The sequence below is a fragment of the Scomber scombrus genome, chromosome 23 (assembly GCF_963691925.1).
Source record: "Scomber scombrus chromosome 23, fScoSco1.1, whole genome shotgun sequence".
NCBI classification, from domain to species: domain Eukaryota; kingdom Metazoa; phylum Chordata; class Actinopteri; order Scombriformes; family Scombridae; genus Scomber; species Scomber scombrus.
Window position 1 is genome coordinate 13065992 of NC_084992.1, and position 23731 is coordinate 13089722.

Sequence of the window (23731 nt, forward strand, 5' to 3'; positions counted from 1 at the left end):
CGGTGGAGTGCAGCCGGGGCCACGTCTAGGCTCCTTTCCGTTCTCACTTCTTTTTTTTCCACTAGCATCATTTTTATTTTGGGGTGTTGCCAAAGCATCAGCTTACTTTAATGTGACAAGGAAGACAGATGCTGGGCACAGAGTGACAAGGACCTCATGGGGGGCAAGTGTGGCCTTTTAATCTGCGGAGGGTTTTTAGAGAGGCAAAATGGCTGTGATGATAGCAACTCATGGCAGGAATTTGAGAGGAAGTTCAAATGTTGTTCTATTTTTGGAAGCAGTTATTTTTACCTCTCCCTTACTGTACTGTTGTGAAACTGAATTATCAAGCTTCCACTCAATTGTTAAAGCAGACTTTTGTGCATTGCAGTGGTATTTGCTTTTCTTTTCATATGATTATCTCAAGTCAATATTCTGCCTTCACTTCAATATGCAGCATTCATTGAACTATCTTATCATAATATAGACAAATGCATGAAATTTTAGTTTGCAATGCAACACTGGGTACTGAGAAGTTTGCTGTACTCACATTTCTCTTATCTAACCATGACATTTTACCAGGAAAACTGAAAAAAAAAATACATCAGTTCTTATTCTTTGATGCACTCTAATGGTCTTGTGTTTACAGCAGCACATGCAGTTCAAGTCTTGGTGAAGTCGAGTCCAGTCAGTCATGTTCAAACAGGCCACCAGTTGGTTTGGGAGGATAAAGGCTTTCTGACAGCTGACCTTTGCATCCAGCTCCACTCCACCTTTGAAAAGTGAAATGTGACCTATAGGCCACAGTGATTTCCATTGCATTCCCACAGAAATAATTAATTTCATCACAACCAGGACCCCAAACCTGCTGGATGTCATGCTTTTTTAGCCATGCTAACGGCATGCCTGTACAGAAAGTACTGTTGATTGGTCAGCTACTGGATTGATTGCCAATCTTGTTTACACTTATGACCCGCCGGATGATGTGTAGCGCCACCATGAGGTTGACTTTTGCGGTTTCTAAATATCAGCATGTTAGCATTGTCATTATGAGAATGTTAACCTGGTGACGTTCGCTTTTGCTGTGCATGGCCACTAATATCGCTGACAGTTTTTGTACAGATCACCTTTCTATTGTTTGAGTGTATATTGTAACTGTAATTAAGTCATAGGCATTTTAACCATAAATGCCATAAATATGTGTAGATGGCATGTGATGTGCATGTACAGCATGACACAACATAAAATGTCTTATCAAAAATAACAATGGATTTCTGCAGCACACAAAACAAACTGCAGACAGCAAGTGAACAATTTTTCTTACACACATTGTTCACTTAAGATTAAAGGCGGCAAAGAAAAAGGACCTGAGGACCTGGTTTTACTTTAACCTTTTATTGGTTCCACTGCACAACAAAAAGAAGATATGACTTTACATACTTCCCTTTGACCCATTTTAAGACATTTTAGGACCACTTAACAGTGTTCAAAGGAAAAATTGTAGCCCATTACGTCGACTTGTGTCAACATTTGGGAATTCAAGCCTAGGAGACATACTTAGCAGTGTCTCTGCTCTCTTCTCAACCCTTCCTCTAGTCACTGAAGCATGAAAGCGTATTGTATCTAATCTAATGACACAGACCTGTGCTTCTTTCTTGTGTCTTGGGACCTTTCCATATATTAGAAGACAGAAAACCTGTTTGATGAGTAAAGCTTGTTTTAATTCAGAGCAGGTTTCCATCTTATGGCTTGTCAGGTTTAACATACAGCGGTGCTCAACAACCCCAACAGTGCCCTTGAGTACAAACGCAAGTTCTACCTCACTACTCAGTAATGCAACCCACTTAATCACAAGAGCTCTCACATTCTCTTTCTCGCAGCCAGTCCACCACAGGAAGTGTGATGACGAACAACAGCAACATGATGATGAAGATTTTACTAAAATCGCAGTTTTCCTAGACATCTGCCAACATCTGTCATTAAGATTTACAAATAAACGTTCCGTTGTCTGGGTCTAGTTTACATGTTGCTTGTCATTTTGCAATGTGTGCTGAAATATTTGCTAGATTTTTGGCCTCTGTGAAATATTGAAGTGGTTTTTCAAAGGCTTTACACATGAGGCTCATTTTTACTAGTCATGAGGAGTACTGCTCAACCTGTGCTGTAACTCTGAAGGGGTCTTTCTATTGTCTTAGAAAATTACACATATGATGTCATCAGTGTTATTGCAGATTGTGTTTGAGGCGGATAACAATGGCGTTGGGATGTCGATTTTGAAAGAAGTGGGTATTTAACCAGGCGGGGAGGATATGATGAAAGAGATTGCATTATGGAAATATAAGATTGAATGTTTTTTGGCCCATGTGGGAAACCCAAAGTGAGACCTTTGTGTTATGGACCAATTAGCAAATATTACAAAGCTAATATGCTCAATTAAGATGATGAACATAGTAGACATACCATGCCTACTAAACATTCATTTGTTAGAATTGTTATTGTGAGCATGTTAGCATTCTGCCATTAGCATTTAGCTGAAAAGAACTATGAGTGCAATCTCATAGCAGCTAAAGTGGCTTCAAACTCTTCTTGTTTTATAATATTGGAGAATTTATTGGCATATAAAGGCATGAAGACTCCGACTGCAGCACACACACCACTAGAAATGATGTGAAGCAGGAAAAACCGCAACTATTAAAAATAAAAAGTAATGGTGTTGTCATTTAATTTGATCTCATTATGCCACACTGAGTTCTGGTTGCGAAGAAGCCACTGAAAAGACTGAGCAAACTAAAACAAAGCACCAGGCCTCTCATGGCCAATTAGAATGGGTCAATCTGACCACAAATTGCTCATTAGTGATCTTACAGGAAGATCAAAGGGCACTAAGCATAAGGGAGGAAAGCTGCGTATCAGTAAGTCAAAGGAATGGAATGGCCTGGCTCCTAGCCCAATGAAAGCCACTTACTCCGCATCACTCAAAAGGGTGAAGTGTGTTGCTTGGCCAAACCAAGAGCTGCTGTCCGGCTGCTTATTTTTACAGATGACCTTTTTAGATTGCAACATTGTTCTCTCTCTCTTTTTAGGAGGGGGGCAAGGGGGCTGTTTTGTAGGAAGTTAATAACCGTGGAGTGCAGTGATGAGGAGTTTGCATTGCTTCTGAGTTGCAGGAATGCAAAGAAAGAGTCTAAACACAGAAAGAAATGACGTAACACATCTTTGAATCATCTGGCTGCCGACCGAGTGGATTGCAAGAACCACAGGGGGCCTCCCTCAGGGACCCCACCACTGGTCAATACATCGGCATTGTGTCATGATAGATTCTTGTTTTGGTGCTTATATCAAGCTGGCCTTTTAGCTATGAGTCAGTGATCCAGAAGACAATATTGGATAATCTGATTTACGTCTCAATCTTCAATCCTGCCTTTGTTTCTGCAGAGGTTCTTGGAATATAATTGAGATAGTTATCTGTGAAAAAAGATGATCTCTCAAAGCAAGTTTGTCATTTTGGGAAAAACACCTTCTTGCTGAGAGTTAGATGAGATCAATACCACTTTCATGTCTGTAAGGCAAGAATGAAGCTATACAAGCAGCAGTTCTTCATCTTAGCTTAGTATAAAGTCTGCTAGCTGGCTCTGTCCAAAGGTAACACAAACTTGTGCCTCCAGCACCTCTAATTTAATGTTATTTACTTATTTACTCTGTACAAAAACCAAAGGATCAAAACATCTGGTGCTCAATACAATCAAGCCTTTGCCATTAAAAGCTTATTTAAAGACTGCAAAAGACTTGATGAATAAACAGTGTATGTGGCTTATATTCCTTTTTTTGTACTGAATGTAACAGACTGAACTTACTACTCAACTGAGGACATTTAAAAACAGTGTTTAAAGTAATGGTGGCACGAACGGTGACACCTTCAAGTAAAACGATGAATTTATCACTTAGCTTAGAGTAAATTAGCATAGTGATTTGTAATTTACACTTCTGAAAATGGCACGTTGAGGTTTTACAGGGAGTTTCTTGCTAGACTTCCTCTTGGCAGTCTCACAGTGACAAGACTTTTTTTTTCTTACACTTTGTATGGATTAAGCAAACAAGATTTATGACGTGCTAATTAGTGAACTTTAGAGGTGATGATAGACTCATTTTTTATAAAACCTTTGGATGGAGCCAAGCTAGCTGGATACGAGAGCTTCGAATTCTCGTCTTATTCTTGACAAGAACAAAAATGTCAAACTATTCCTTTCTATGACGTGATTAACTCGTGTCCTCTCTTTTATTCACCCCTGTCAACTCCAGCTAAAATAACAAGGCTTCTTTTACCAGTGTAACTGATCGTGTTCCATTTCCTTAAACTAGCTCTCTCTTTGATAACACAGAGATATCTTCATGTAAGGCTGGACCATGTCAAAGCTTGCTGACATGTTACCCAGGACACCGTGACCAGACTGTCTCCTAGTTCCTTCCCCCTCCCCACCCTCTGTGTGTGTGTGTGCGTGTATGTGTGTTTTGTGGGGGACCACCCTCCCTCTCTGAGCATCAGACCACACAGCTCTGCCCTGAGACCTGTCAAACACAGCTGGGACATCTCCCCCTCTCCCCCCCCCCTCCCCCCCAACTCCTATCCTCTCCTCCTCCTTCCTACCTCTCCTCCCCCTCCACGCTCCCCAGACTCCAGCAGGAAGCTTTGATACAAGGGGTGTTGAGCAGCAAGGGGAGCATTTCCATTTTTATCTGCTTCGAAGACTCCGAGACCCTCCTCCCTCTCTCCCTCTCTCCTCATCCTCAACTGCTCCTCATCAACATAAAAGAATCTGCCATGTCCCTTCTTCATTGTGCATGCTTCAGATGCAGTGTAATTGATATAGACATGATCGGGGAGGGGAAAGAGCAGAAATCTCTAAGACCGATACACAATGACTGTTTTTCCTTCCTTTGTTGCTTTTGAGGTGCAAGTTCAGCAAAAACGACTCGCTCTGTTTTCTGCACAGGCTGTCACAAAATGCGAGCTTCTGTCCTGTGCAATAAATGTCATGCAACATATAGTCAAAGTCTCCACTACCAAGCTACTGTCAGCTCTTGAACTTTTCATCGTGAAATACAAAGTGAGGCAGTTGCTCAAAATAAATGTTTTGAAATGGGGGAGCGTTCAAGGCTGCCTTGTCACCTGATCGCTGCTTCCAAGCTGCTTTTGCACCCTGCGTTGCAGACAATAATAGGCGTGCCACTAAACTTTTTTAGTGTTTGTACATCACCACTGTTATTGAAACATCACTTCCTTAAGCTCCAGGGTCTGGCTGTTTCCCCACTCAAAGGTCATAAATCTGAGCTCAGTGTGGATTTGTGCAACTTGTTATAATACTCCTATCTTGAGCAATGTACAGGTGTTGTCTCCAGTTCTTCTTTACATGTACAACATACCTTTGCCATTGCAAATCTGCAGACACACAGGCTGTGATGTATGTGGGGAACTATTTGCCTGAAACTACAAAACCTACTCCAGGGTCTTGAAATAATAAACCAGCAGTCACGTGAAATGCATTAAAGAGTCAGGTTGATAATTGTCTGTGTCTACTGCTCTGTGTATCTTTACAGATGATGGATTATGCTGAGTGCCACATTTCAAGATAGTAAGAAAGAGAAAATACTCCTGAGTGAGCATGTTTGGCTGGGTAACAAGACGTCTTGTGATGCCACATTTATGACGGAAATTGATGCAGTATAATGTCGCTTGGTTAAAGGTTAAGCAGTCACCAGGTGACAATATAGAAAAAATAAGTGACTCTTTATGTGTGTGCATACTATAAATGAATTTACTTTAGAGAACATAGCTGGATTGCTCCTATGAAAGCAACCACTATACTACAAACAATACAACTATTTAAGACAAGAGCATTTGTACGAAGACAATTCACAATTAAATTTCATAACCTTCTCTAGATTAGTTCAGACTAATAATTTATAAGAGACAGTCTAATGATCTGACAATTAACTGTATATACATGTATTTTTCAGGCATAACATGCAGAAAATGATGAATCTCAAAGGAAAAAGTCACTTTGTGCCTTAGTTACTAGCTGCTTTCCATTGGCAGTCCAAAAACAGCAAAACACAACAAAATTTTTAAAAAAAAACAAAAAAACATTTAGCTGATAATCAGCAGCCTGTTGCACCAGGTGTGTTTATATTAAATCTTATTATTAAGTTATGATCCATGCATTACTAAATCTAAGTGATTGCATCATGGAGATTAGTTTGCATAAGCATAGACATAACTCTAAGTAACCAATAGTTACCCTTGGGTAGGTGTAAATCATAAAATGTCACAGAATTATGTTCACTAATGGTAAAACAGCAGCTTTTTTGCCACACAGTATCATTTTTTCATTAAATGCATGCTATTTTGCATCACAGTAACCCAGTAGAGACCTAATTTATTGATATAATACTTGTTTAGGATGTGCCAAGATGCCTAGTGGCTCATGCAGCCAGAAAGCTAATGCACACGATATCCATGACCATGACACTCTATCTTTGAGCGCTGATTGGCTACTTGCCTTAGTTAGCACTTTATGTCCAAACTAATAAGGTTATGATCCAAGTTACTGTTGTGCAACCAATTTTAGTAGCTGATTTAGTTACAAACTAACTAGTAATCGCTAAGCCTTTAGTGTCAACTTCACACCCCAACTAAGAAGCAGCTGGTGCAACCGTGTGATGTATTAAGTCCTTGTCCCAGTAAAGGTGTAGAAAGCAGCAACTAAAGGTAAAAAAACTATTAAACAGGTATATGTAAGATCACTATGAACAGCTGACTCAGGGTGATAGATACCACTGAGGACACAAAAAAGTCTTCTTTATCTTTTCAAGGAATTTGGGGAGTTTTAGCAAATTTAGAGGAAGTTAGGGACGTTAAAAATAAGTTTAGTGCTATTTATATTTCTAAAGCTGCTCCAATCAAGAATTGTATATTAACAAATAATGAAATAACTAGTTTAATGAGAAAAGGGTCACTAGTGATAAAGCCAATTAAATTATCATCCAACTCTGGAGTTCTTTTCAGCTTTATATGGTGTTTTGGTGTCTTATAGTTCATTGTTTTTGGTGTAACACCCCAAAACTCTCTCACCCGCTCTCATCGGCCTCAAATCCAGTCAGCTGTTTTCAGCAAAAAATTATAAAATAAAATAAAAATAAAATAAACTATTCACTACCTGCCCATTACCAAACATCAGCAGTTAAAGTTGATGGATAGCTGGTGCACAAAGTGAAGCTTTTAGCAACTAGAGAGCCAAATACAGCATTTGCTGTGAGAGTTGGTGGAGAGCAAAACCGAGCTAAAAGGAGATGAATATATGATTTACATTTTTTCAGGTGGACACAAATTCAAAAAACTAATATTAATGTTGCTGCTAACACAATTGCTACATAAACCACATCAGTGTTATTAGCTGACAACACAGCTGTGTCAGTGTTATGTTTGCATTTTTTCCGGTTACTACCAGGTGAACAAAAAATCAATTAATGCAGGTTTAAAATTGATAATACCATATCAAAATAAATGAAAGCTACCCAAAAATATTTGCACCAGGATTTTATTCCTGGCAGAGTAGAGTTGGCTTTGAAACAGCATCTAGACACCCTGGAAAATATAACTTAATATAAAACAGTTTTATAAATAAAATCCAAATAATTCTTTAGAAATGGGGGTGTAGACTGTGTATTTTAAGCACATGCATGGATATTAAAGCCATATAAGCCACCACATTCACTGAATACTTCAAGAATGTTGCACTGACTAAAATAACACTCAGCTGGTCTAAAAGGTGATATAGTGATTGGCACAGATTTTCCACTGCTGCTCTTCCAACACTTGATAAAACTTGATAAAGCCCAGCACTCGGTGCATCCCACCCTCTACTACCCCACCCTAAACTCCCCCCCTCTCCTCCCCTCCCCTCCCCTCCCCTGCTGCTCCCTCCATCCCTCCCTTCCTCCCTCACAAGGGGATGGGGAGAGAACTTTGCCTGCGGCGCAGTCCACTGAACATTTACTGTATTTCATTTTGGGGGAACAGCAACAAGAGCCTCCGGAGAAGCTTTCCAGGGAATGCTGAGGAATATCGGACTGCACAGAAACACCAGTCACTGCTGACTTTTCTGTTTTTTTAAAAGATCCTCTCTGATCAGATTGATGTCACCAAACTAGTGGAGAAGCTCGGGTCAGTAGGACAGCGGCCGCACGCGGACTGTTGTCTGTCGGACGGTGCTTTTTTTTTTCTTCTTAAAAAAAAAATTGGGTCCCAGCAGAAGACGAAGAGAGCGAAGCAGAAACAAAAGACGCAAAGAAGAGTAAGAGTAAGAAGAAGAAGAAGAAGAAGAAGAAGAAGACAGTCAAAGTGAAAGTGATACAAGAGTCCGGCTCAGAATGAATAACAACAAAATCGAGAAAGAAAACGAGCAGAGTGAATTCACCAACCACGAAGAGGAGGTATGTATCAGCCGCACGCGACACGAGAACACCTGGGCTCGCGGCTCATTGTAGCGCGTGTCATTTGTAATTGGTCTAGTCCGTGACCCATAACGACATCTTTAATAAAGAGATTCACACGGAACCGGCGGCGCTAATAGCAGAGTTAACGCCCAAAGCCGACATTACACCAGTGCGTGGTATCCAAAAATATCCCCGCAATATTCGAAATGAAGCGCTCCTTGTTGTGTTTTCTGTGCTATAACCTTATTGTTACCATATAAAAGTTACAAGTCTTCCTAGAGCTGACATGTTATGTAGCACTTGTAGCGTTTAATAGCCTATGGTTTTTTTTCCAAAGGGCAGTAGATTATCCTATAACTAAATTTGGCACCTGTCATTTATGTATTTTGACATATTCTCTTTTCGTCACTTAATTCTTCTAACTTAGCTGATGCTGAAACCATGTGAAAGTTAAGATAAGGCCCATATTTTGTTTTTTTTAGACACTTTGCAATACACCAATTGCTGAATAGGTACCAAAAGTAAAGAACAATGACTTGTGGTATAAATAAAATATCTATCTATCTATCTATCTATCTATCTATCTATCTATCTATCTATCTATCTATCTATCTATCTATCTATCTATGAGTCACTTACAAGTACATTCTGAATAAGTCTAGAGCGAGGGCTATATAGTCTACATCATATAATAATGGGAGGCTTACTGTACCATAAAGGCAGACTTCTCACAACACTGGAAAGCAGTAGTAAAGGGAATTCTCAGCCAGGGTGAATTAGTTTTCACTGAAGCTAAGGGAGCAATTGAAGTTCAAACAACTGCTGCTGCAACATGTAGGCAATATCTCTTTGTGGCCCACTGCGTTACAGCCCAGCAAGATATGACTTGATTACATTTTGTACATCGCAGAATGATACTGTTTATCCAAAAAGTATTGTGAGGTAATCCATTTGGCGGAAATGTATGTCCTCTCCAAAATTGTTGGATAATTACCCAGTTTCTTTCCTTTCCTCCTCTGTAAACATTTCACAATCTCGACCCGCTTCCATAATATCTCCTCTTTGGTAAAATAGGTTTGTAGTGGAGTTCTGTGCATGGGGTGATTTTCTTTGGCACGGAAGTATCTCTATGCAAACGACTGACTTGTTATTTCAGAGCTCCGCGTGTCCGCAGCCAAGTGATGTAAGAAAGGTATATCGAATTATATCTGATATTTCTCTTGGAGCAATTTGATTAAGGGCTCAGTGTACTGTTCGTCACTTTGTAACTGAATAGCCAAACATACCCAGCCTGATGTAATACCATATTTGGTCCACTGCTGAGGTTACTATGGATGCAGGGAGTTAGTATATCTCCACACAGATAAAGTGAAAATAACTGACTTCTCGGAAGCCTAATAGAGAGTTTCACATTTACTAGCTTCCCTCCCCTTATGACCTTATGTACGCACACTACAGTACAACAGCAGCATTATTTCATGGTATATGTACAAGCACATGATTCTTATGCAACTGATGATCATTATCATTATTGATTAACTTTAATGTTAAAATGTTGGGAAACGGCAACTATCAAATTCTGACCAAAAATCCAAAAAGTTACTGATATTCAGTGTTGTATTGTTGTTCAATAAATGACATAAACAAGTAAAAGATTATTAGAATAGTTGTCTATATCTTTCTGTAGATCGACTAATTGATCAACAAATTGTTTCAGCACTACATGTCTCTTTGTTTGTTGTCTTTGTTCCTTTGTTCCAACTGGCCCCGCTTTTTTTTTTTATCTCCATGAGGACAAAACATTACAAGGAAATGATTTTAAACAATGTGCTGACAGACAGGAATTTAATTGAGACTATGTTAATAATTGTTTAAGTTATATTTCAATTAGAAATACAAAACATTTTCTGTTTTATATGAAATCTTTGGCTTGTGAATTGGTTGTGGGACAAAGAGAGCAATTTAAAGATGTCACCTTGGGCTGTGGGGAACTTCTGAAAGGTGTATTTCACTATTTTCTGCCATTTAACAAAAAAAGAAAAAGAAAATAGTCGACAGATTGGTTTATAATGAATACACTCATTAGTTGTAGCCCTACTTTTTTCTGATGAATAAACCTTAAAACTAGCATTCCCCTTAAAGACATTTGAAATTCTGTGATGTCCACAAGCAGGAGGATTAGACAACCGTTGCCTCTCACATTGTGTAAAAAGCAGACACACACACACACACACACACACACACACACACACACACATACACACACAGATTGAGGGTGTAATGGCCACAGAAATCTAATGGTTTTAGAAATGTTTGGAAGCCATCCAGACTGGCAGGGACTTCAATTTACTTGTGAATTAACGTAAGGTTAGACAGCACCGCTTTATCTTTGATGTAAGGATGCATGTTAGATGCAGGCGAGTGGCAGGTTTTTGGGACTCTGTACCACACAGACACACATTCACTCTCACACATACGTAAGTAGGCAGGTGTGCATATCCACACAAAGACACACAAAACAACAAGAACAATGTGACTTATTTCTGGGTGAAATGCCATGACTTGCACTTTTTTTTGCACACTACTCATGAACAGACTCTTTAGACAAAAGTATAGTGTTTTATTTTCATACTTTCAAGGTTTACTCATGTCTTGTTTCCTTTTTAAAATCCTCTTGTCCCCATCCATCCCTCAACTGAAAAATTCACAAACTTCCCCCTAGTCAAAACCACTAACTGTAAAATGCTAAACAGCTTTGTGTTTAACAGCACCATAAACTACGACCTTGTGAGAGCCAAAGTTTAACAACCTTGCTGGTATGACTCTCACATGCTGATCAACAGCGGCATCCCCCCCCCTTGCACAGTGTAGTATGCGACTCAATGGATCACTGATTCGCACCAGTAAAGCTCCGTAGCGAGCTTGGCTTCTCATGTCTGCTTCATTGCTCAACCTCACACGCCATCATCAGTGTACACCAAAACTTGACGATGCTTAATGTTTATCTTGTGCGGACCAGCGCTCACCAAACATGGTCTTGTTGCAGGCGAGGTATGCAAGTTTCGGCCCCGGCAGCATCTAATCTTTCGAGCTAGATTGATAAGCTTTATTATCAGGTGTTCTGGATGCTCTCACATACTGTGGCACTCAATGACCACTGATGCTGTCTAGCTGACATGCCGTCTGTTACATGGCGAATGTTAAAGATATGTTTCAGTCAGCTGTGGTTTCCAGACCTTGTAAGGACAAGAGCCCTGAAGACTAGGTTTGTTTTTATAAAAACTTGTTTAAAGACGGGTTTAATAGAACACTTATATATGTTTTTACTTGTTTTGTAAACTTTGAACTGTGGAGAGAGTTAAGTATATTCATAAAGACTGAGCTGAGGTGAATTCCAGGCATGTTCGTGTTTATCATCATGATCACATATCATGACAGAGTGCATGCGGTGAAGGGAGGAAGGAAACCTTGTTATTGAAGGTTGTTCATGTGATTTTAGTGCTGAAATGAGTGTTGACTCTTCTGATTCATCATCTGAGTTATTTATCAAGAAAAAATGCCAAATGTGCTGGTTCCAGTCCTCAAATGTGAAGATTTGCTCCTTTTCTCTGTTTTCTAGCATTTTATAGTTTTTTCTTCAATTTTAATCAATTGATCAGGGAAATAGTGAGCAGATGTTACTGTTATTTTCAGCCCTAATTGTAATAATTGGTTAATGATTTAAGTAATTGGTCACGCAAAACAACAAGGCATTTGCTGTTTCCAGCTTCTCAAATGTAAAAAAAGTTGTTGCTTATTGTTATTTAAAGTCATTGTGAATTAAACGTCTTTAGGATTTCAATTTCAGAAGCCATTTGAAGACGGTCACTTATCTGTTCTGGGTATTTTTGATTCTGACATTTCACAAACTAAACAACTGGTTAATAGAAATGATTTTTTTTCTATTTATATATACTACAATATAAATAATTAATGAAAAATAATCATTCGTTGCAGCATTAACTTTAATGCAGGTTACTTTTGGAAGGGAATGATGGGAAACAGTGAAAAGGTAGAGCCGCAGTACAAGAATGCATCATAGCCAGTTAAGTCACCTGACAAAGCTTGACCTTTGACCTTCTTGCTGTCAGTTTTCCTCTTGCTAACTCTTATGTATTAGTCGAGACCTTTCAGCCTCTTCAGCTTTGAACGTCCGTGGACAAACAGCACCTGATTTTTGACAAATGAGTGAACCCAGAGCATCTAGTCTTTCATTGTTTACTCTACAGGATGACTTTGTTTTACTTGAACTCATATTTGGCCAAATCCTATTGAAAATGTCTGTCCTGGAAGTAACAGTGTACTGCACCAGGAGCTTGAACTTTGTAAGACATCTGTTGATTCTAGTTCCTAGTTGACCATAAACACGTAAGTGGATCTTTACAAGCGCCCCAAAGAGAAACAGAGTATCACTCAACCAGAGTTCAGCAAATGCGGCGCATCTCCCTGGGGTGTAATTGGATTGTGCTCGGCCTGCTTTGGGTATCCACCAGGTCTTCTTCAAATAGCAGGTCATGTGGCCAGTGTGACCTTTTCCGTGAAGAGATGGAGGTGGGGAGCTACGCTGCTGGAGAAGCAACGGCAAAGCGGAGGGAGGCCACTCCGGTCTGTAAGCGCAGTGGCGTTGGCATGTGTGTGGTCCGTACGTGTGCATGTGTCTATGAAAAGGGCAAGCAGATATATTAACTCTCAGTGACATGAAACGTTATCAGAGGGGAGCCTAGAGGGTAAAGTGGCGGTGATGGGCAAAAGAGAAAGGACAAAAAAGGATCTCAGGGATTGTTCAAAGCATTGTATACAGAGATTTACTGTAGATTAAGACTCTCGTTAAAAAAAAAGCAGATATAACGTGAAATATATATGGATATACAAAATAAAAAGCTCTTATACAGGCTTACACAGGCTGTAAAACCTTGTTCCATCTACGTGTCTGATAGGTTGGAGTTTATTTATAAAAACGCCGGGGGAATTGTCATCTTATCTTAGCCATTTGTCAGCTATGTGACAAGAGGTATTTGAAAAGACAACAACAAGGCTTAGTGCCAGGAATGGCTGGCGAAGGAGACTGTTAAACCGATGTGAGGAAGAAAAGAAAAAAAGTGAGCGATAAAGAATTGTGCCACCTGATATTTAGATATATATACATATCTATTTATAGCTATATGTAAACTATTAAAACTGACGAGTGAGGAGAGAAGTCTCGTAAATGCAGCTGCTTTCCTTAAAAGGCCTGTGTTGTCAACTTTGAGTTTGCTTTGTAATAAATGATAGGCTGCACGGGTGAAGGAAGTGGAGCTTTTGCCTAGACAGCGTCAGCCATCTTGTCTTGCTTTGTCATACTGTATTTATGTGCTTATTCTGTCACCTCCACTTAATATTGCTTACTCACAAGCTATAATTATCCACCTTACAGTATCTCCTCTCTGTCTCTCTTTGCACTCTCCCACACTCTTCTTTTATGTTACGCACACTTTTTTCACTCATTAAGTCTCTTATTTCTTTTTTGGACCCCCCCCCCCCCACCCCCCCACCCCCCATCCATCTTCCTCCTCCTCCTCCTCTCGTGCTCCCTCTTGCCACTTTTTATCTCCCTTCCCCTCCATTTCCTTCCCTCCTTCCTTTCGTCTGTCCCACCCTTTTTCTTCTTTCTCTCTCTCTTTATCTTGTTCACTGGCCGTTTCCTCCCTTTTTTCCCCTCCCTCCCTCCACCCTGGGACTGTTTATAATTTGCCACTCTTCTTCTCCTCTTTCCTACTCCCTCCTCCCTTTGTCCTGCTCGCTCTCGCACCCATTTAATCCCAGCTGACAAACTCCTTATCCCTTATCGGCCCATAAGTTGAAAGCATGACCCTGAGATCTCTGAACAGAAGGACCGTTTATGGTCATGGGAAGAGCCCTAAAGACAGGAGCGCAGAACGGTAACAAGGAGCAACTTGTCTATCCGACTATTCAACGGTGTGCCAACAGCCTTTTGGCTGGCCAGCGAACGTTAGATATCCAAGGTCACACCTCTAAAGATTGGCTTGTTAAAGTCTGTGGATAGGCATTGATGGAATACCCCTAAACTGCTCAAACAGGGGCTAATTTCTTAATATGTTGTCCACTGTAAACTGTAATGATATACTGTTCCAGGAAATGTAGATTAGCTTTGTCTCTTGTCAGTCCACTTAACAGAAAATGAAATATTCCCTCTCCTTTTTCTTTATAAGCACATAAAATGCATTTACACTGAAGGCATTTGATAAAAGCACCACTCAATTCATCACAACCGCTCATTGGCTAAACTCACTATGCAAATAAATCAAAACCAATCAGACTGGTATGCAGCATTTGGAATAGAGGAGTTAAATGTGCTTAAATGCATTCAGTAATTACCATTGAACTAAAAATATGATGAATATTTTGACCATTTCAAAATGAAGATAAGTTGAGTAGTTGACCAACAACAACAACAAAATATGTTTAAGTCTATGTAAAGCATCTTTGAGTACCTCTACAATAAATTAAACGTATTATTATTATTACATGCTGGCAGCAGCTCTGTGTGGTTTGTACTCAGGCACAGCAGTAGAGCTAAATGCTAACATGCTGCTGTTTAGCAGGTATGATGTTTACCATGATTGCCATCTTAACTCCTGACACAAACAGTTCATTATGGAACCAAAATTCAACCAAAACTGTCCAAAATCATCATTAGTTGTAGTCCTAAATGAGGCATTGTAAAGTGCCCTGACAGGAACAGCTGTAGTCAAACAAGTTAGCAGCAGACGTAGATGTTTTGATGGCGACACAGAGGATGACTAAGTATCTAATGTTGTTTTTTCCTTGCTTGCACCGGACACTTTAACCCTCTGTCCACCCAACCTCAAAACCAAACAGTCTAAAGTGTCCACATGGGCAAGCGGCAACAAAGGGAGCCCAAGACAGGCCGACACGGACTTTGACGATTAGTTCACGTTAATGAGCACTTTGGAATGTTAAGTCCATTCATTGAGACTCATCAGATAAAGGAAAAGGAAGAAGAGAGCAAACTGGTATGAAAGATTTTGACGCACACTAAGCTGACAGCCAAGGAGTCAAACTGATGTCTAACTGACAGTCTGTGAATGGGTCACTCTTCCACACACGTCATCCAAATCCAAATGACGCCTTAAGGAGACCAAAACTGGTAGATGAGAAAAAAGTACAGATATGTGGCATTAAGTCAACTATTCTTGTCCAGGTTAGATTTAAAACAAGGGAAACTGTGATAGAGAAAGGAAGAAAATAGTTTTGGAACAAGAAAAGGAAAAAAATGTTGAAGTGGGCACTTACTTGCTTTTCCTAGGTCATTTGTTTAAATGTCTTTTAAAGGTTAACCTGTTGGAACATTTACAGACTCTTTCTGGGCTGTAATCGTTAGTTGAAAGCACTTGTGGGGAATGAGAGAGAGGAAAGAAAAAAACAAAGAAACTCTCCTTTTAGAGATCAGTTGTTATGTTTAAGATGTGCTCAACCTCACATTTGACCCCCTGAACTACGGAATAACCTGATAACTGCCTAACCTGTGACCCCCGACCCCCATATGTGAAACTTGACCCGTTGAACCCAGGCGATTAACAGACAAACGGAGTCATCCATTTATGGTCGTTTGACACCTCTCAGGCCTGCAGTCTCTCACTCTTCACATTCCCTGACACAGAAGAGGAGGGAAAAAAACACTTGTGAGGATGATGGAGAGCGATGCCAACACAGAGCAGTGACAAGTCAGACAGCAAAGGAGTGTGGGAGTCTGTCAGTAAGACTGTTTTTAATAACGTGGCGCTGAACTGATGCAAGAAAACTCAACTTGCCCCCAGCTCACATGGGCTTATGGGTAGACTTTGATTTTAGCTCGGTCACAGCAAAGACTTGGATGTGAAAACAAGTCGTGTGGGTGTGCAATGAAAGATTTCTTTTGTGCTTTTTTGATTTCATATTCAGGTAATCGCAGCATTGTTGCATACACACTCACACATACACACTCACACATACACACACACCACAATGGGCTACTGTATCCTCTCTTTCATTGCTTCAAGGTTAGTGTGTCCGGCCACATGTGGCTTGAAGGACCTCTATCTATTAACTTGGCTGTCGAACACACACACACACACACAGGGAGCGAGAAAGAAACACAGTAATCATCTCACATCGCACCAAGGTCGTGTCCCTCATTTCAGCCGGGAATGAACGGTCAAAGAAGCGCTCAATTAAAGTCAGAGCAAATATCTGAGAAAGTCACACAGTGCTGCAGATTATAATGAGGCATTTTAGGCAATAGGTATAAAAATGTTTTATCTCAGTCTGCAATGCAAGCTGAATAGAAATGACACATGAATAAATTACTGGCTTGTTTAATTACGTAAATCAAGCCACTTTTATAATGGCTGACAAACTGCAATCTTTGTATAACATCTTATCTATTGTATTGTTAGTTTTGGCTTCGTAAAATCAAGGCTTGATATTTTATTGGGAAAAGACTGTTTTGTGGAAGGTGGGTCTTTTGGTTTCAGGGCCTGAACATTTTCCTGTTCGCGACATTTCATTAGTAAAGCAAGAAAAAACATCAATCTGAAGCTGTTTTTGCATCAAAAGTGTTGGCTCAAAGCTAAATTCATTAGCCTTTGCATAGGGAAGGTGGAGTTCATTTTTCTTTTGCTCCTGTGTTTGCCTCATATCAAGGATATTTCATTTTATTACAACCTTTTTTTGTAGATTTTACAGGATTCTGTTGGTCATGATAAAAATGTTCTCATCAGGGTAATTGCTAACGATTGCACCATTGCTAAAGAAGTCCAACAGGGCAAGATATGTTGCCATGTTGCCAGATCTCAACAATTACTTCGGTGATGACTGTTATCACAAACAATAGAGATGATAGCCAAAACCTACAAAAAGTAAAACCCAAGTAGTTGTAGTTCTAGTAGAGAGTCGAACCAGGCTAGCTACTGCTCCGCTAGCTTCTGCATTGAGTGTTCAATCTCTCATTCAGCATTTCTTTTCATGGTCTTTCTGCAAAAACAAAATTACGTATGGTTTGGTTTCCATATTCCAGGATAGGTAACAGCTGCAATTATAGGTTAAAACCTTTGTGATTTCAAAAAAGTTAAATAATGATTACTTTGTTAGCATGCAAAAAAACCTACAGCTCCAATGAAAATTCAATAGCACATCAGGATCTTTACTTATATTATTATAACGTATCTCCCTCCTGTAATGTCATTTCTCCAACTTTTTACCTCTAACCACTGTAGTCTAAAAATGCCTGCACTGTTCATTGCATTTTTCTTTAGCCACATCTGAACTTGCCGCTGCCACTTGACTCACCTTTTCTGACAAGGTGATGTTGTTTAACTAGCAATGGCCTTGGGCTCATGGGAAATGGTGTTTGCAAAAAAATGTACCATCCTTATATATGTATATTTTAGCCATTTGTGTTAGAGCAAGTGAGGTTTTCTTATTAATAGAGCAAAACATAAAAGTTTTGACTCACTTTGGCTCTCTTTAAACTGGTATTATCCCCCCAAGATAATGCTAAGAGTGCTGTTGTGAGAAGAGGGCCCTTCTCCTCCAACCTTTGGGTGGCACTGAAAACCCTGCAAGGCGCAATGATAGAGTCAATCAATAAGGTGATGACCTCATCCGGGGCTTGTGGAGTCAAGGATCTCTGATTAGAGGTACATTGATCCCTTGGGACTTGCTGCAGTAGTGGCATTAATAAGATCTGATGTTTTTGGCCCGGGGCTCCACACTCTGCTGTTCTCCGCTTCAGTGTTGCCAGGGAACTGTGCTGGTACGCCGGCTGTGAAGTACTCAGCTGGCTTGTGGTAGGTAGGGACTGCTGTTTTTGATCGAAGCCTGCCTGCGTGTTGGTGTGTGAGCAAGCCATAAATGGTCAATGATTCAAAGGCTCATTCCAGGCCACTCAGCACTATGGAAATGTAAGTATGTGACTCAGGACGGACCAATAAAACAATGCCTCTAAAACCCAATAAAGCAGTGGCAAAAGGTTTATCTTTGCTTTTTACGAAATATGAGAAATCTACTTAACTGGCTTGACCCTCGGTTTAGTTTTCTACGTTGTGAAACCTTGGATGTCTTTACCTGGATGCAGTGTGGGCCTTCTCGAACTCTCTGAGAGCAACATAAATAAAGACTGATACTGTAATAGACAGCAGATGTTTGCAGGAGAGAAGTGTTGACACATTTGCTTGTGAATCGCTGCGTATCCAGCATGTGTAGTCCGCTACAAGCCGGACACACCGCAAAACGATCATGTATCACAACAGCTGATGTGAGGAAGTCTCAGGAATGAGGTCCGAGACAGACAAGAATGTCCCATTGTTTTAGGCATGTAGAGGGCACATTGTGGTGCGTGTTTGTCCTAACTTGTGTGGTGTATCCAGATCTTAAGTGTCTGTTAGCCTCATGACTGAGGACAGGAACTAAATCAAAGATGGGATCTTAGATAGCTTGGCAAGAGAGGGATAGATGAGTAAGATGTTCTTAATGTGTGCCAACCTTCTGTTTAAGGTGGTGTTTGAGAAAAAGAAAAGAATAAAGCTTCAGTACACATGATTTTCATTTAAGAATACATCCATATCATTACTGTAATCTTATTTATATGTAAAAGTCAAACCAGGTTTAGCTGCTTATTCTGATATTCAGTGTCGACTTCTCTCCTCTTGCAGAGAAACAAAAAAAACGGAGAGTGAAATATAAATCTGTCATCTGAACAGCAGCATGTGAGTGCAGCATCCAACATCAGATCTTTTGCCTCTGATGTCTTCCTGGCATCGTTTTATGGTCATGTGCAGCTGTAACAAGATTTATGTCCTTGTTCTCTGAAACAGGGAAAACGATAATGAAAACAGAACCAATTCATGACTGAGATTTCAAAACCCAAAGCTTTTTTTTTTGTGACTTAGCTGTCTGCTCCTCAAACACCTTTTTGGATTTTGAGTTTTAGCACCCCTTGTAATTTTACAGGACATTTTACCATTACACTGTTAGTTTTATCAGCCTCAACAGCTGTCCCTGACTGCCCTTGCTTGTGTCTGATTGATGCCATCCTGTTCTGACTCTTTGTTGCCATATAAGGAGACCCTCAATGGAGTTTATTTAAACAGATCTGCTGGAGACAGATCCCAGTGATGGCCCTGCAGGGTTCAGCTTAGTTCTGATAAGATAAGATAAGAGTGAAGGTGAGAAAGTGGCCGAAGTGATTTTTGGCTGGATGGCTGGGTTAGCATTCACCAGCTATGCTCTCCTAGTTGCTAAGCTCCATTGTTTGTGTGTTGCTCTGCCTTTCGCACCAGCGGTGCGTATCAGGTTACATGTGGGAATGAGGTGTAGTGTTACTTCAGCAGTTCCTTTGTCCCCTGAGTTGTGAATCCACTATTTAATGAATCTGGGTGCTTTGAATATACTCTGTGTAATTGCACACCTACCTTTTTTCTAAATTCAGCCTTAAACAGAATCAGATTATTGAAAAAATAATTAAGTTACTGTTCCAAATCCACTTTCACAGTATTGATGTTGGTGTGTAGGGTGGAGCTTGTGAATGTTGGTTTGATGCACACAGTCTATTGTTTGATCATGATGTCTCCTGTGCACTAAAGCAATTATGATTCTGAGCCAGGCTAGTTTCAATTAGGTGATCATTTAAGGTATGTCATATGATTAGTGCCTATTTAGATAATAAACTTGTCTATGAAATGAATAATTAGTTATTTCTTGTGTGCCATAGTTATCTTACTAGCATTACTACATTGGAAAAAAGGGGTCATGAGGGGTTTTATACAAAAAATAAAGCTATTGTGTTATTAGAAGAAACATAGTTTGTGTAGCTCTAGTTAATAGTTACAAATACCTTTGTTAACAACTGCCTGCTGCACTGACCCTAAATTAAGGACAGATCCTGGCTAAAACTACATTCAATGAATGGTATTTTCCTGTTTCATCACCTCTTAAATGTAACCAGATCTGCATTCATGAGATGTGACAGGATGTCCCAGCATGTCTGTCTCGTAGTGCTGCTATGTCTGTTGGTGTTGGTGATAATGTGTCTACATATGTTGAAAGAACCACTGCTGTTCACACAAACCCTTCTGGAGAATGTTAGCCAGAGTGCCAATACGCAGGAGGTTTGAAGGACCTCCTGAATGTGTTAATGAAGGAATGGCACTGTGTATGTGCTCAAAGTTACCGATTTTACTGAGTGCAGTGCCTGTACCCATTGTTATGTAACCCTAGGCTGGAAAACTACAGCATTCGTTGTAGTTTTTTTCTCTCTAACAAACAACCACTGCTGGAGGCATTTTCCTCAAAGAAGACAGGTTACTATTTGCTATTTTGCGGGCCTGGAGGTATCTAAAGAAGTGTGTCTTTGGCATATTATGGTCCTGTTGAGGAACTTCAAATAAAGCAAAAGTGCCATCTACAAATAGGTCACTAATTCTTATGCCACATTTGAAATGCTGCATAATTTTAGGAAGGAGCAAAAAGATGGTTGCAGTATCCATCAAGGGAATATGGCCACATGTTAGTTTGACATGTTTGTTATTACTGTGATAACTATATTGCCTGACCAGCAGTAAAACACAAAATTAGGCAGTCCCAGTCCTACGATTGGCCTTGGCATCTCCAAAGGGTTATTTTTGATTATTGGTTAGATTTATTCTAAGTGAATGTAGAGATATGACTAAGAAGGTCCTCTAAAAAGGAAGGAATCATTTGAAACAGTTACAAGAAATGAGGCAACACTGTCTTTTTAATTGCTTTACTCCTGCCTGCCAAAGAAACCGATAGGGATGCCCATTTCACAAGCTCCAGTTTTGTACAGTCTAGGTTTTTAAAGTTATGTCCATATAAATCATTATAAGATCACGTAACAGTAATTTCAAGATAGGTAAATGAATGATGTTCCAGCTTAAAGTGAAAGTTATTGTAGTTAAGAAATGATGCTATTTTGGTTAGAAAAAATTAGCCTTTGGGGAAAGTTTATTCATTGCCCGAGAGTCTTCTGAAATGGTGAAACATATCTATAAGCCAAGATAAGGATTCTACTGGGAGAAACTTTATGAGTAGAGCCACAATGTCAGCTATCTTTTCTTCTGCTCTAGGGGCTATAGCTAAGGGTTCAATAGCTATATTAAACAAATATGGCGATAGGCAGCAGCAATGATGGAGGAGAAAGTAGTCTGAACATATGGAATTGTCCCACACTGATGCCTTTGGGGTTGCATAAAATAGTCCGATCCACGTAATGAATAATGGGCCGAATCCAAATCTTTCCAGAACTGCGAGAAGGTACTTCCATTTAATCAGCTCAAAGGCTTTCTCTGCATCTAGGGAGAGAACAACTTCTGCTTGCTGGGCAGAATGAGAAGAGTAGAGCACATTAAACAGTCTATGCACGCTGTAAGAAAATTGCTTGCCTGGTATGACACACATTTGGTCAGGTGCAATGATGTTAGGCATCACTGTTATAATGTCTTAACAGACACACAGCATAGAATGCTTTTAGGCCGATAGGCACCACAGTGTAAGGTAGCTCTACCTTTTTTTGATAGAACAGAAGTGATTGGCTGTTCCATCGTTTAAGGTCGTTTTTTTCTGCTTTGCATTGAGTTAATAGCTTGAGTAATTTCCCAACATGATATATTAGCTTTGGAGCTAATTTTGGCTTCTGGGTTCAGTCATTGGATTGTTTATTTAGTCAAGTAAAGCATTAGCATCCATTGTATAAAGATTATTGTATAACATTTTTTAAACTGTTATTATATAGTATACATCAATAGTTTGGGGCTGTGGGAAGTCACACCAGGTGTCCAATGGATCTGAAATACTGTAGTCACCGCTTCTGCTAGCAATCTACCCATTTTGTTGCATGTTAATGAAAAGTTTGTCATGGTTAAATATGTCTAAATGCCAAGTTGTCAAATTCAATCTACAGCAATAGCTGTTCCTTATATAACTCTGGTTTAGGTCAGTGGAAAATCTCTATATCTGCTTCTCACCCTCTTATGGGTCCTGGAAGGTCTTTTCCATGCCATTATAGGTGATGCGAAGTGATGATGAGATGAGAGATTTCAAACTGGACTCTTTCTAATCTTCTGAGCTGCTGTCTGATGCCATTGAAGGTTGCCCACACCTTGGCCACCTGTGTGGTGTAGTCAGGGTAGACTGAGATGGTCATGCTGTTAATCCTCTGCTCCCTGCCATTTTACCTCCCTTTCAGAGCCTCAACACCATCAGACCAGGCAGTCAAGCTTCGTTCAGCATTTCTCATGGTTTTGCACAATATGGTTAATTCTGTGTTCTTTGCCGTCCTCAAACTTCGTTCCAACCTTAACATTAACGTCTGTTCTTATTACTGCCATTTTGCTCTCTAAGACTGATCTGACCTCTGTTGAAATCATGACAACAAAGTCCACATGAAGGCAGCTCACGTCTTAAGTCTTCCACGCAGTGAGTGAACTAGGGTTCGGTGCAGATGTGGAGGCCTGATGTCCTTTAGTGGTCATGTGATCAAACAAACACTTCCTACTCCATAGCTTGCTCCACAGCATCTCCCTAATTAGCCATGTCCTTTTAACCTTTCTTGATTGGCAGGTCTTAAAAACATGTTGCTCAACTGCACTTATTACAGTTTACTACACGGTTAAATTTTTACTTTGTTCTTTGCTACATTCTCCCCATAGTTTCCGAAGCAATATTTCAAGTCAGTCCCTTTTCTTACAACATACAGTACCTCAAATATGTACACCTCCACCCAACAACTATGTGCTGTATCTCCTATTCACCAGTGATATTTGCCTTTTTTTAAAACACATTTTTCTATGTCTCATGGTCAATATTGCTGGAGTTTGTGCCCTATCCACATTAAAATGTTGGCTTTCGGGTGTGTTCTATATACAGTATATATATGTGTGTTTATTGTAGTAAACTGAGATTTGAATGCTCATATATTTTTACAAACCCCAACTGTACTCCCAGCACACCTGGAGCCATCATACTGCATTCATTTTTTTCTCTATGAACACAGTGACAACTTCCTCTCCTGAAAGCACTTTTAGAGTCCCTCTCATGTTACTCCCCTGTGGTTTTACACCTTCTTTGACTCAGTATGGACCGGAACAATTAAATGTTAGTCTCTGTTAGCTAACGCATATCTTGTAATTTCCATGCAATGCAA

The 23731-nt window shown here is 39.9% G+C and overlaps 1 protein-coding gene across 3 annotated transcripts in view; it reads left to right on the forward strand.

Annotated features, from left to right (window-relative positions):
- Nucleotides 1-8001: 8001 nt before the first annotated feature.
- The window catches only part of LOC134005871 (RNA-binding protein with multiple splicing-like), a 40297-nt gene continuing 24567 nt past the window's right edge, over nt 8002-23731 (forward strand). For all 3 annotated transcript variants that reach the window (XM_062444894.1, XM_062444895.1, XM_062444897.1), the window contains exon 1: nt 8002-8469. In XM_062444894.1, the coding sequence (XP_062300878.1) occupies nt 8407-8469 (63 nt within the window). In that variant the 5' untranslated portion in view covers nt 8002-8406. The remainder of the gene's footprint in view (nt 8470-23731) is intronic.